General features: G+C 36.0%; 2 protein-coding genes and 1 non-coding gene across 4 annotated transcripts; 2 read left to right on the top strand and 1 right to left on the bottom strand.

Moving 5' to 3' along the window:
• Positions 1–1,901: 1,901 nt before the first annotated feature.
• On the top strand, positions 1,902–4,946 carry LOC143611268 (GDSL esterase/lipase At5g14450-like). Its single transcript, XM_077085516.1, has 4 exons — positions 1,902–2,163; positions 2,815–3,024; positions 3,111–3,280; positions 4,303–4,946. Exons 1-4 carry the CDS (start codon positions 1,902–1,904, stop codon positions 4,585–4,587), a joined length of 927 nt encoding a protein of 308 aa, XP_076941631.1. The 3' UTR covers positions 4,588–4,946.
• A 2,143-nt stretch (positions 4,947–7,089) lies between these two features.
• On the top strand, positions 7,090–7,162 carry TRNAC-ACA (transfer RNA cysteine (anticodon ACA)). The gene has a single exon. It is a non-coding gene; the product is annotated as a tRNA-Cys (tRNA).
• Positions 7,163–8,031: 869 nt separating this feature from the next.
• Positions 8,032–11,803, bottom strand: LOC143611255 (eukaryotic translation initiation factor 4B2-like). Of its 2 annotated transcripts, XM_077085505.1 has the most exons (5): positions 11,409–11,803; positions 10,565–11,342; positions 9,556–9,860; positions 9,264–9,465; positions 8,032–8,336 (listed from the first exon to the last, which is right to left on the bottom strand). In XM_077085505.1, the coding sequence occupies exons 1-5, from the start codon at positions 11,713–11,715 to the stop codon at positions 8,312–8,314; spliced, it is 1,617 nt and encodes a 538-aa protein (XP_076941620.1). In that variant the 5' UTR covers positions 11,716–11,803; the 3' UTR covers positions 8,032–8,311. The 2 variants fall into 2 exon arrangements, with proteins under 2 accessions (XP_076941620.1, XP_076941619.1); XM_077085504.1 differs by having other exon boundaries at positions 9,264–9,860.
• Between the last annotated feature and the right edge of the window lie 426 nt (positions 11,804–12,229).

Raw genomic sequence — 12,229 nt, 5'->3', positions numbered from 1 at the left:
CAAATTTTGTCGGTAAAACCTGAGCGTTACAGCGGCAAGTCAATGCGAACTCTGTTAGTACCGGAACTAAAACTAAAAAAACAAATTCGTCAAATTAATATGCTAAAAATGAAAAACAAAAAACCAAAAAAATAATATGTTAAAGAGAAAACTTAAAAACTCCTAAAAGAATTATTTTTAACTTTTTTTTAATTTTTTTGTAGTTTCTTTTTTTTCCATTATTCTTATATGTTGATAGTTCAAAAAAAACCTCGTTGGTAATCTCATCGGTGTACTGCACAGGTGTAATAGTGTGCATTGCATATATACAAGAGTGTTGCATTGCATAGAATACAACACTATTTGTCTATTTCACATATTTAATACACACTGTTATATATATGCAATATAGTCTAATACACATCGAATACGCATTAGTACGTATGTGTGTACATGTGCACTACATCGATTTTTTTTTGTTGCATATATTACAACACTACTATACATATACAATACACAAATATTAAATATATGCAATTAAACACTATTGAACATAACAATACATAGTAATACACAAGTATAATACAACAATATCGCACAGTAATACGTATGTGCATTACAACGTCTTTTTTATTATTTTTTAATTATTTTTTATTTTTTTCGAGTGAAGAGTAACAAAATATAAGAATAATGATAAAAACGGAAATTTGAAAATATTTTTTTGTTTTTAATTAAAATTATTTTTTTAGGAGCCTTTAAGTTTTATCTTGATTCTCTCCCTATAGCTTATTATATAAAATTTAATTAATTTAAAACAATGCTTTTTCAGTTGGTGAAATCCGAACATTGCGACGGTGACTCGACTTGTATTCATCTGGTATCGGTTACGTTTTATGGTACCGTAACTAAAAACAAAAAATAAATTCGTCAAATTAACATATAAATGAATATTAACATATAGAAGAAATTAAAATATATAAATCAACGTTTGTTCGGTCAGTAAAATCCGGGCGTTGATAAAACCCGAGTGTACGTTAACCAAAGTGTGTTATCGGTGAAACCCAGACGTTGATAAAACTCGACCTTTGAAACATGAGCTTTCGTAAAACCTAAGCGTTAGACGACAAGCCGATAAAAATATGCCCGATATGTGTTATGTTTGTTGCGGCATTAACAAAATAAAAAAAAATACAAATATTTGGAGAAAAAAAAACAATGAAATAAAAAAAATGAATCTTGTCTATTTTACTATAGATAATAATTTAACGTGGGCAACCATTCCATCTTGGTGGAGTGGCAAGGCTGATGAAGGATAAGAACCTAACCTTCTTCTTGAGGTTTTAGGTTCGAATCTGTAGGCCGTCCCGAGTTTTCTATTACAGTGTATTTACTCCAGAGGCTTGCTCTTGCGGAGGGTACAACATCTGTCAAGTGGTTGGAAATTTTCTCGGGGAACGCCTAGCCAAACTCGGATGACAAGCGTGGGCCAGGTTAAGACAACATGGTCTTGGCCCGAGTGGGGCGGTTGGGGCTTCCGACTTGGGAGCTGCGGTCAAACTTGGATGACAAGCGTGGGCCCGGTTAAGACAACATAGTCTTGGCCCGAGTGGGACGGTTGGGGCTTCCGACTTGAGAGCTGCGGTCAACTTATCTGTGAAATTCGCCGTTAAAAAAAAAATAAAAAATAATTTAACGTGGGCTGCATGCATGCAAGTTGTGTCTAGTAAAATTATATAAATTAATTAATAAATAATAAACATCGTACTCAAGCTCTTGTAAATCAACTCGAGCAAGATAAGTAGATAACTAGAACATATTTTTTGACTTAATATTAAAATGCACACCAAGTGTTTGATAAATATACTGACCGAAACTTTTACTTAAATTCACCAACAATTATTCATAATTCACAACCTGTATCTATGGGCTGGAAAACAAGAAGTCTAATAATAGCAATTGCAGCTCTGTTAGTTACCACATTCTTTATTTATTTCAATAATAATAATAATAATAATGAGTCAAGTTATTGTGAGTTTCCAGCAATATACAACTTTGGTGACTCAAATTCAGACACTGGAGGTGCTGCTGTTGTGTTTGAATCAATCCCATATCCTTATGGGATGACTTATTTTCATAAACCTTCTGGCAGGTTTTCGGATGGGCGTCTAATCATTGATTTCATAGGTAAATTTTATCCGGAAAAATGTGAATTAAATAATAATTTTATATTTTAAGTTTGCAGTGACGGGGCCAGAAATTTTTTCCTATGGATTCTGGATTTTTCGGCTCATTTTAGTTGACGAGAGCTCTCGTTTCGAGCATTTTTTCTAAAGATCGAGCTCGGCTCGTGAGTCGTTTTTTCAAGCTTGGACTAGGCTCGTTTATTTTTTAATTAATGGATTTATATGCGTTTTAAATTATTTTCATATATTTTGAGAAAAACTTTAAACAAGCCAAATATATACACAGACATATATAGTTTATATTGATTAAAATCCATGTGGGGTTGATTTAAAGCTTGGACTAGGCTCGTTTATCATTAATATATGAGTTTTTATACGTTTTTTATTTTTTTTAATTTTAAGAAAAACTATTAACGAGCCTAAGCTCGGCTAGAGCTCGTGTGGCCAAAGCTCGGCTCAAGGTCGGCAGTGTGAAATCAAAACATAGAAGTAAAAAATAAATAATAATAAATAATAATAATAATAATAATAAATGGTAAAACTAAAAAATACACAGGCTTGTTAACGCTTAACGAGCCTAAACGAGCTTCCCTTTGAATCTTTACACAGAGATTCAAAGGCTAACGCAAAATTTGTGAACCAATATGTGCAGCTGACAAACTAGGCTTACCATTTCTATGTGCATATATGGATTCTATCGGGACAAATTATCGACACGGTGCAAATTTTGCTGTAAGTGGTGCTACCATTCAGCTGCAGGATGCTGTGTCACTAAACAAGACTTTTTGCTTTATAACTCTTTCTGAACAACTGTTTCAGTTTCAAGAATTCAAAAGGCGAGCTTCCGGTTTTTATCTTGAAGGTATATATTATATGCAGCATACATGTTATTTGTCATTTTAGTGTCACAGTTTCAACATTTAGTAAATCTTTCTAAACATGTTATAGACATAAGTAATGAACTTAAAGCGCGTCTTCCAAGACCCGAGGATTATACTCGCACCCTTTACATGTTCGACATAGGACAAAATGATCTTCATGCCGGTCTTTTATTAATGCAAGAAGAAGTGATGGAATATATTCCTGATATGATTAATGACTTATCTTCTGCTGTTAAGGTATTTTATTTAGATGTTTTTTTTTAATTAGGGTTGTAAATGAGCAGACTAGACTCGACCTCGGCTCGTTTTTCAAACTTGGGTTCCGCTCGTTTATTGTATATTAATTAATTTATATAAGTTTTTAATTGTTTTTACACTATCAAGCTCGTGTTGTACATTAAACGACATTAAACGACTCAAAGCTCGACTTTACAGTGTGAAACAAATATACATAAGTCCAAATGAGGTAAAACTCAAAAGTACATAAGGCTCCACGAGCCTAAACAACTTTCCTGTACAATAACTTTATTTTTTTTTTATTTCAAATAAAAGGATCCAATTACAATAAAGATGCAGGTAAGCGGGCAACAAGCTGCGCCGCCACCCCCTTTAATAGGGTATGTGTAGTGGGCGAGTAATATGGGCGATAAAGGAGGTTTTGGGGTTAGAACACCGCCCCCTTGGGCTACAAAAGGGGCGAAATGTGTGTGTGTATGTGGGGGGGGGGGGGGGCGATATTCTTTTGTCGCCTGCTTCCTTGTTTGAATATTATTATTTTATTTTGTATGCGTCATATATATATATATAGGGTAAGGTTAACGTACAAATGAAATTAACGTGCTAAACATGAGAATTAAGTAGAGTAATTACGTAATTACATCATAGAGTAATTATATAATTACTCTATGATAATTACTCTACTTGTTTATAAATTTACACTACTTGATTCTCACGTTTAGCACGTTAATTTCATTTGTATTTGATCTATATATATATATATATATATATATATATATATTGGGCTACAACGCCACTACATCTCTAAAACAAAAACCTACTCTTTGCTGACTGGGTGCCACATGGCACACAACGCCCCATTTTGTAGCTCCTCCACTACACATAGCCTTAGAGGCTCAACTAGAGTGCGTTTCTAGCTTTTTGATCTCTAGTAGCTCGCAAGCAGCTTGGCTCATTTGCACCCTTGTTTTTGGTTTCATCAATGTTTCTTCAAAATAACTTGTTTGATGATTTTGCCACAGCAACTTTATGAAGGAGCAAGAACATTTTGGATTCTTAACACGGGTCCAATCGGGTGCATGCCATTTTTTGTCAAGAATTATCCACCGGCTCCAGGAAATGCAGACAAACGCGGGTGTGTAGAATCATACAACAAAGTAGCACAAGAATTTAATAAACAACTCGAAGATGAGGTATCAAAACTCGGATCACAACTTCAAGAATCAACATTGTTGTATGTTGATGTTTACTCTCTCAAATATTCTCTCCTTAGTGAACCAACCAAGCATGGAAAGCAATTATTTTGATGATGTTAAGTTAACACGAAATTTGCGGGTTCGGGTCAGTTTTGATTCGAACCCATGAACCCGTTTAGCTAAACAGGTTGTGTTTGTGTTTTGTGTCCTAAATTAAGTTGGTTAGATAGTTTATGTTAAAATCTAATTGTTTTATGTACATCTATATTTTTGTTGTAAATTTGTAATTTTTAAGTATTAATATGAGCAAAAAATAAAATAAAAATGACTTTGGGTTCAACATGTCGTGTTTGTGTCAACCTGCGAATATTCGTGTCGTGTTCGAGTTCATATGACTCACACCATTTCGGGGTCATGTCGTGTTCTGGTCCATATGTCTGACACGATTTTCGGGCTTATGTCAGGCTGGACATGCCAACCGTGAAAACTTAAACTACCTGTTTAATTATCTTTTTTTAGTGTTATGCATACCCCGTGTTTCGACACGCGTGTGACATTTAGTTTTCAGGGGCAAAACTGTCAATTGTTAAACGCACCCTTTTCCAATGGTTAAGATTTTTGGCGATTATTGATGTAATCGAATTTTTGTAGGCTTCGCGGATATTTTATCGGGATGTTTATTGATAAAAGGGAATGCTTTTATACCTTGCGACAACCCGTCAGAGCGTATCAGCTGGGATGGAATACATTATACGGATGCGGTTAACAAATGGGTAGTTGATCAACTTCAAGATGGGTTTGTACATGTATACGGGATACCCCTAACCGAATCTTGTTGGCCTGTTTCGGGTTCACATAGACAGGAGCGGACCTACATCGTAGGTACAGGAAAATTTCAGGGCGTGGGACAAGTATAAATAAAATGTTCCGCTAAAATATAAACTTAATTAATAGCTCATATATTGTTTATGTAGTGTGATAAACATAAACAAAATAAAAGTATTGTAGCAAAATTATACAGTATAATAAATAAACGTTTCCTCTCGTCACGTGTCATTTTCTGGTGCATTTTTACCCTTTCTTCTCGTTTCTCTCACATATTAATTATACATTAATTATACATATTTTTTAAGTTTCTTTTTATATATCTAATTAACTTATTATAAGGCTAAAGGGTATACTACATTCAACACCATTCTCCTCACTCTTCACATCAGTGTCACGTTAGCCTTCACTTATCATTCAACGTCACCCTTCAACACCTCTGAACCTAGGGGTATACACCATTTTCTCATTCTCCATCATAATTTATAAATTTAATATCTAAATCTAATATTAACATTTGAATTATAGTCTTTTTGAAAAAAGTTTATATTTTTATCATTATTATTAATTAAAGTAAAAGAAAAAAAAAGCTACATAAAAATCACATAAACCTATTCCCAAATTCTCGGGTTCATTGTTAAAAACACATGGATCTTTAATAGACTCCGTCCCGCCTATTTTTACCTCTATAATAGTTATATCTTTCTTTATATCCATATATTGCGGATCAAAACCTTATCGATTCTCTTTTACAACACATTCGTTAAATGACCAAATGCTTTATTCTACTAATGACATGCTTGTTTTGTTCCGATTGTACCGTTTTTGTCTTCATAATACTATTTTACTTTAGTTACCATATTTTTAATGTATCATCTAATATTTAACAGAAAGAAATAGTTAGAGATTTATGATTTATTTGTAAGTTTGTGAATTATAGTTGAAATCTAACTTTGTAATTATTTAATGTAATACTCAACTTTATGTATCATTATTTTATTCATAAGTATATCAGAATTTAAGTTCTTTAAACCGTGTAGAACACGGGTACCTAAGTTAGTGATCTAATGTATCGTTCTCAATAGCAATAATGTTTTAAATGTGCTAATGGTAAAATTATGATTTAAATGGCCACATTAGATAAACCGCATATTATAACTAAATAAGTAACCAACAATAAAAAACAACTTTATTTCTTTAAAATTTGGATTTCTAATAATTTATATGTTAATATAGCCATTTTGTGTAAAAATAGTTACAAAAATGGTGTGGAATCGAACTTATTTCTAACTAGTTTATTTGGTAATATATTCATTTTGTTAAAAAAAAAGTTATCAAAAAGAAAAGTTTTTAAAGAACTCACAAGATAAAAACTTCATGATAATATTAATCTTGTTAGGCTGACCTCCAAAGCATGAGATACCATAAGTTCATCACGCGATGGTGGAAAATAACAATGTCACATGAACATGAAACTAAAGCGTACAATAATATGTGGTTTTATAAATAATATGAGAAAATAACAGTGTCACATGAACATGAAATTCACATGTCTGGGTTCTAGTCCGTTTTGATTTGAAAGTAGAAACATATTAAGCTAAATCTATACGTTTTAGATCAACCTAACGGGTTCACGTGCTGACAAGTTTACTTTTTATGCAATTTTAAGATGTTTTATGTTAAAACTAGCCTTTTTTTTAATCAAAAACTAAAATATTATAAGAATAGAACTTATATTTGTGGCTTTTTAATACGATATAAGTTTAAGTTATAATTATAAACCAAAATGACTCTGTGTCCCATTGGATAAGGCGCTGGTCTACAAAACCAGAGATTCTGGGTTCGATCCCCAGCAGAGTCGTTATATATTTTGCAAACAATTAATTTTTTGAATGGCGCTTGCAAATAATTAATGTTACAATATTATTATAAGTATCGAAAAACAAGAACTTCGAACATTAATTTGCTGAAACGGGCGGACAAGATTCGCTTGGGGGTATCTTGGGGGTGTTTGGGATTGCTTAATTTCACCAACTTATAACTTATAAACTTATTGAAAAGTAATAAGGTGTTTGGGATTGCTTATATTGTGAGAGAAAAAGTTCAATAAGTTACACTTTTGTAACTTATTAAATTAATGAAAAGTTATAAGGAGGCAAAATAAGGAATCCCAAACACCCCCAAACAAACCCGTCTTAAAGGTGATTAATATGCTCATAGCGGGTTTGCGCAGTCTTAAAAATTTCAACCGTTGGAAGCTGACCCAAACTAGCAAATTCTCGTGTTAAGGATTTAGCATCAAGTATAGATCAAACAGTTGCATATCATGCTTGTTTGCTTGACTAACAAAAGAATATTTGACAAACTAAACATCAACGACGATAAGAGTCTTGACACCCACCCGGCCACCCCTCCCACAAATATTATATACACGTCTCATAACTATCATATCAATCCATTAGTTCTAAACTCTCTACTTGTTTGTCCGACCTGTTGTGACATATGTCGAGATTTTTGTGTAGGACGGGTTTAGGCGTAACTTTGACCAAGATTATCAGCAATGAGGTCTACTATAGAGGCGTAAACGAGCCGGTCTGATTAAAAAAATGTTGCATACAATGTCAACCTCCAAAAGTTTACTCAAAAACATAACACAAATCATTAACTATGATACAATATAAAACACACAGCATATGAATATATTTGATTAGATAGAAAGTAACAACTACTACTAGCTTCATGTGTCTGTTCATACAAACTAACAAACCCGAATCCGAATAATCATCATTATGATGAATAAACAAGTTAAAATCTAGTTATCCAATTCTAGATTTACAATCAAAATTAGGAGAGTGTTTAGGTGACAACATAATAAGATATAACCTCTCTCCTTTACCTTCATACATGCAGCGGCGGCAGCAAAGTTGCGCAAACAGTCAGTCATAAACTAGTTTTTAAGGTCACAAAAATGTTATTATTACTTCTACTTGTAACCAAAATACATTCACTTTTACCATCTGTCCCTTGAGTTTGACCTGTCAATAAAACATCAAAATCACAACTTATATATAATCATCTGCCAATTTTCTAGAATATAAGTGTGTGTTCGGTTTGCGGAATTCAAAGAAATTCGTTGGAGCTAGGGTTTAACCAGTGTGTTAACCAGCTTTGTACACGTTAACCGACGTCGGATGCATTAACCAATGTTGGTTACGCGTCCAAAGCCGGTTAACGCATCGGGCTCCCACGTCAATTAACGTGCCATGTGTCGGTTACGCATCTGACATTGGCGTACATCGCTAATCACGTATCTGATGCCGTTAAGGCGTTAACTAGGGGTGGTAAATGTGACCCGTTAGGGTTAATATGGGTTGAAGTAAAATGTATAATGGGTCAGAACGGGTCAAACTAAAAGACGGAAAATGTTGGAATGGGTAATGGGTTTGGGTTGAGAACTTCAGATATCAAAAATCTCTCGGAAAAAAGATCAAAAAATAGTAAATGATAACTCAAAATATAAATTAAAAACCAAAAAAGTAAAAAAACTAAAAAGTTTCTTCCGTTGTCCTCATTTAAAAAATAAATAAAAAATGTCAACCCAATCCAACTTATTCCTTCCTTTAGTTTGACCAGTTCTGACCATTATACATTTTACTTAAACAGTTAAACCCGTATCACCCTATTGGGTCACATTTGCCACCCATACCATTAACGTGTCCGTCTCTGGTAATGCGTCTGGTGCCGGTTAACGCATCATCATGCGTTGGTTACGCGTTTGGTAGGTTGCGGACGTAATGATGGATTCCATTTTTTCCTTTAAATTCTTATTCCTTATGAAAAGTTTCAAACCCAAATCCAATTCCTTAAAATTTTAATTCTCTTAAAAACAATTCCGCGAACCAAACGGACGCTAGGTTAAATAAATAACAATAACAATGCTTTAACTTAATGAAAATGCATACCTTCCAAGTTCTCTGTTACCCAAGAATCCTCTATTATCCTTTCCACCCACAAACCCTCGTCTGTCATCACCGCCTCTCATCCCAAAGAATCCACGAAACCGAGGCCTGTCTGAAAACTCAACACTTCTAGAGCCATCAAACGAGCCCGATTGAGAAGGTGGTCTTTCATAAAAGCCCGGGCCCATAATCCCTGACCCCGAACCTAGTCCTTCGTAAAATCCTGAGCCCACTCTTCCTGACCCAGAACCTGGTCTTTCATAAAATCCTGAGACCCCTCTTCCTGACCCCGAACCTGGTCTTTCGTAAAATCCTGAGACCGTTCTTCCTGACCCAGAACCTGGTCTTTCGTGAAAACCTGAGCCCGCTCTTCCTGACCCAGAACCAAGTCTTTCTTGGAAGCCCGGGCCCACTCGTCCTGCACCAGAACTGGGCCTTTCGACAGTCTTTTGAGCAAATCGAAGCTTATCATCCAGATCACGGGTCAATTGTTCCAGATCCCTTTCTTTCTCAAGTATTGTATCATGTAAACCAGTTTGATTTTCCCTTTGTAAATTATATATTTCTTCCTTTAAACTCTTTTCTGCCTCGGTCTCAGGCCTGAAAATCAATACCCTTTTAGATATATTTAACATCTATATAAAATCTTGAAGAAACATAAAAAAACAGGATAAATATCTACTACTAAAATAAATAAAAATCACAGAAATTTTGGAAATCTGGTAGCATTAAAAGTGTACCAAGTGACAAACATACTTTTTGTAAGTTCTTTTAAGGCTATGTGTAGCGGAGGGGCTACAAAATGGGGCGTTTTGTGCCATGTGGCGCGCAGTCAGCAAATGGTGGATTTTTGTTTTAGGGGTGTAGTGGTGTTGTAGAACTATATATATATATATATATATACACCACACGCACAAAAATATTATAATAATATAAATCAAACAAAACAGGCGACAAAAAACACTCCCCCCCCTATCGCCCCATTTATCACCGGGGGGCGGTGTTCAGCCCAAAAATCGCCCCATTTTTTGTGGTTTTGTCGCCCACTACATGTGGCCTAATAGTCATGACAATAAACAACTAAAGTGATAAATTATAAACTAAAAATAAATAAGGTGACTGCTTTAAATGGATAATATGTTTGTAGTACATAATCTACATTGATTGTATCCTAGTAATCATCCATAAAAGTATATGTAAATCACTAACTCAACTATTTTCAAAGTTAAATTCATAAAAGTACATAATCTAGTAATCATTCATAAAACTATATGTAAAACTGTATATTCTCAAAATATTATAACCTGCCAAGACGACGTCGCTCCAACTCCAAATCAATCTTCCGATAATCAACACCTTTCTCCTGAAGCAAAACCTCTCTAGGCTTCGCATCCCCAAACGGATTCACCTTCGCTCTCGGTTTGAACGCCCCAGACACCTCCGCCGAACTCCCGGACTGCGCACTCCCCGGCCTACTGTTCGAATGCGAACTCGTTGGTCGCCTGCTTATCCTCTTAGCCTCATATTCAATCTCACTTTTCCTCCAATCCAAACCCTTCTCCGCCAATATCTCCTCCCTCGGCCTTGCGTTCCCAAACGGATTCGGTTTATTAGCATCCATTACCGCTGTTACCGTCTCAGCTACAGCAGGTTCGTGCTTACGTGGCTCTAACACCAACCGCCTTCGTTGTTGTTCAAACTGTTCGAATTTATCAAATTGTTTAATTCCACCGGAACCGAAACTTGGTGATCTAACAGGTACTAATGTAACAGGTTTCTTATTAATAGTCCAATTATCAATACCATCAGCCCTAGAAACACCTCCAGTGCTTCCAAGCGAGCTATACCGGTTCGGTCTAGTACCGATATCAACCGACTGCGTTTTCTTCACCATTAACCAATTATCCACCTCATCCGCCCTAGACGGTTGATCATACTCCGCATTCCGAATAACCGAACCGTCAAATCCTCCGTACGATCTCCGGTTATTATTATTTCCCCACGCACCGTCACCAACCGGTTCTCTATCTCTCATCCTCGGTCCACCACCGGTCCGACCGCCTCCGTACGCCGAAAACCCACCTCCTCCGGTCCGACCGGTTCCGTACGACGAAAAACCACCGCCTCCGTACGACGAGAAACCACCACCGCCGGTCCGACCGTACTGCATTTCATCAACCGTCTGTTCCTTCGGACCGGTCGGAAGGTTCATCAACTCGTCCGGAGTCAATCTAAATCCTCCTGAACCGGTTCCAGAACCGGTTCTGGTTAACGTAAACTCCTGTAAGGTCATTTTCGTCTTTTTCTTACCTTTACCGGTAGTAACTGCTTCTCGCAAGCTCGGAAAACTCTGCGGCTGAGCCGCCGCAGCAGCCGCGGCTTGTTCCTTCTCTTCGGCTTCGGCTCGCTCGGAATCCTCGGCCCACGCGCCGATGTTTCCCCATACTTTTGACATTTTTAGATCCGGATCTCGAAACGAATAGGTTCGCAGCAATCCGCCGTACGACGGAGATATGCGACGGTTTATTGTGGTATCGTTTGTGTGAAAACTGAAAAACTGAAGCTAATAATAATATGCGGTTTTCGGAGTTTGTAGAGAGAGAGAGTGTGTGTGTGATGAGAGAGAAACTGAAACAAGTGAATGAGATGCTGACACGTGGAGTACACGGACGGCGGGATGAAGGTTTGGAATTTTGAAATTGAGTTTTGGATTTACCTATACAATCCCGATCTCATCTGTAATACTGAATAGTAGTAATTGGGTGAGGTGGTAAACGAATTGATAGAACTCCTCGAAAACGGTATTATTTTCGATACGACGGGGAAAAAGATAAATGGATTTGGGAAGGCGTTTATTCAGTTGCTACAATGAATAAACGGATTTGGGAAGGCGTTTTTTGTATTCTGATGGTTAATTGGTTATATTAACGCCCCCCTGCTAGCTTCTCGTTAGGAGAGGTTCGGTTTTG

Source organism: Bidens hawaiensis, unplaced genomic scaffold, assembly GCF_021521415.1.
Source record: "Bidens hawaiensis isolate Kalapana, Puna unplaced genomic scaffold, B.hawaiensis_p1.1 tig00030314_1, whole genome shotgun sequence".
NCBI lineage: Eukaryota > Viridiplantae > Streptophyta > Magnoliopsida > Asterales > Asteraceae > Bidens > Bidens hawaiensis.
Note: the sequence above shows the minus strand (reverse complement) of the source record. Positions and strands in the feature narration are given on the sequence as shown.

Coding starts and splice junctions, on each gene's coding strand:
- LOC143611255 (XM_077085504.1), bottom strand. CDS start 11,715: ATGTCAAAAGTATGGGGAAACATCGGCGCGTGGGCCGAGGATTCCGAG. Junction 11,343..11,408: donor GCAGTACGGTCGGACCGGCG/GTGGTGGTTTCT, acceptor GGACCGGAGGAG/GTGGGTTTTCGGCGTACGGA. Junction 9,861..10,564: donor GAGCGACGTCGTCTTGGCAG/GTTATAATATTT, acceptor ATTGATTTTCAG/GCCTGAGACCGAGGCAGAAA.
- LOC143611268 (XM_077085516.1), top strand. CDS start 1,902: ATGGGCTGGAAAACAAGAAGTCTAATAATAGCAATTGCAGCTCTGTTA. Junction 2,164..2,814: donor TCTAATCATTGATTTCATAG/GTAAATTTTATC, acceptor CAATATGTGCAG/CTGACAAACTAGGCTTACCA. Junction 3,281..4,302: donor ACTTATCTTCTGCTGTTAAG/GTATTTTATTTA, acceptor ATTTTGCCACAG/CAACTTTATGAAGGAGCAAG.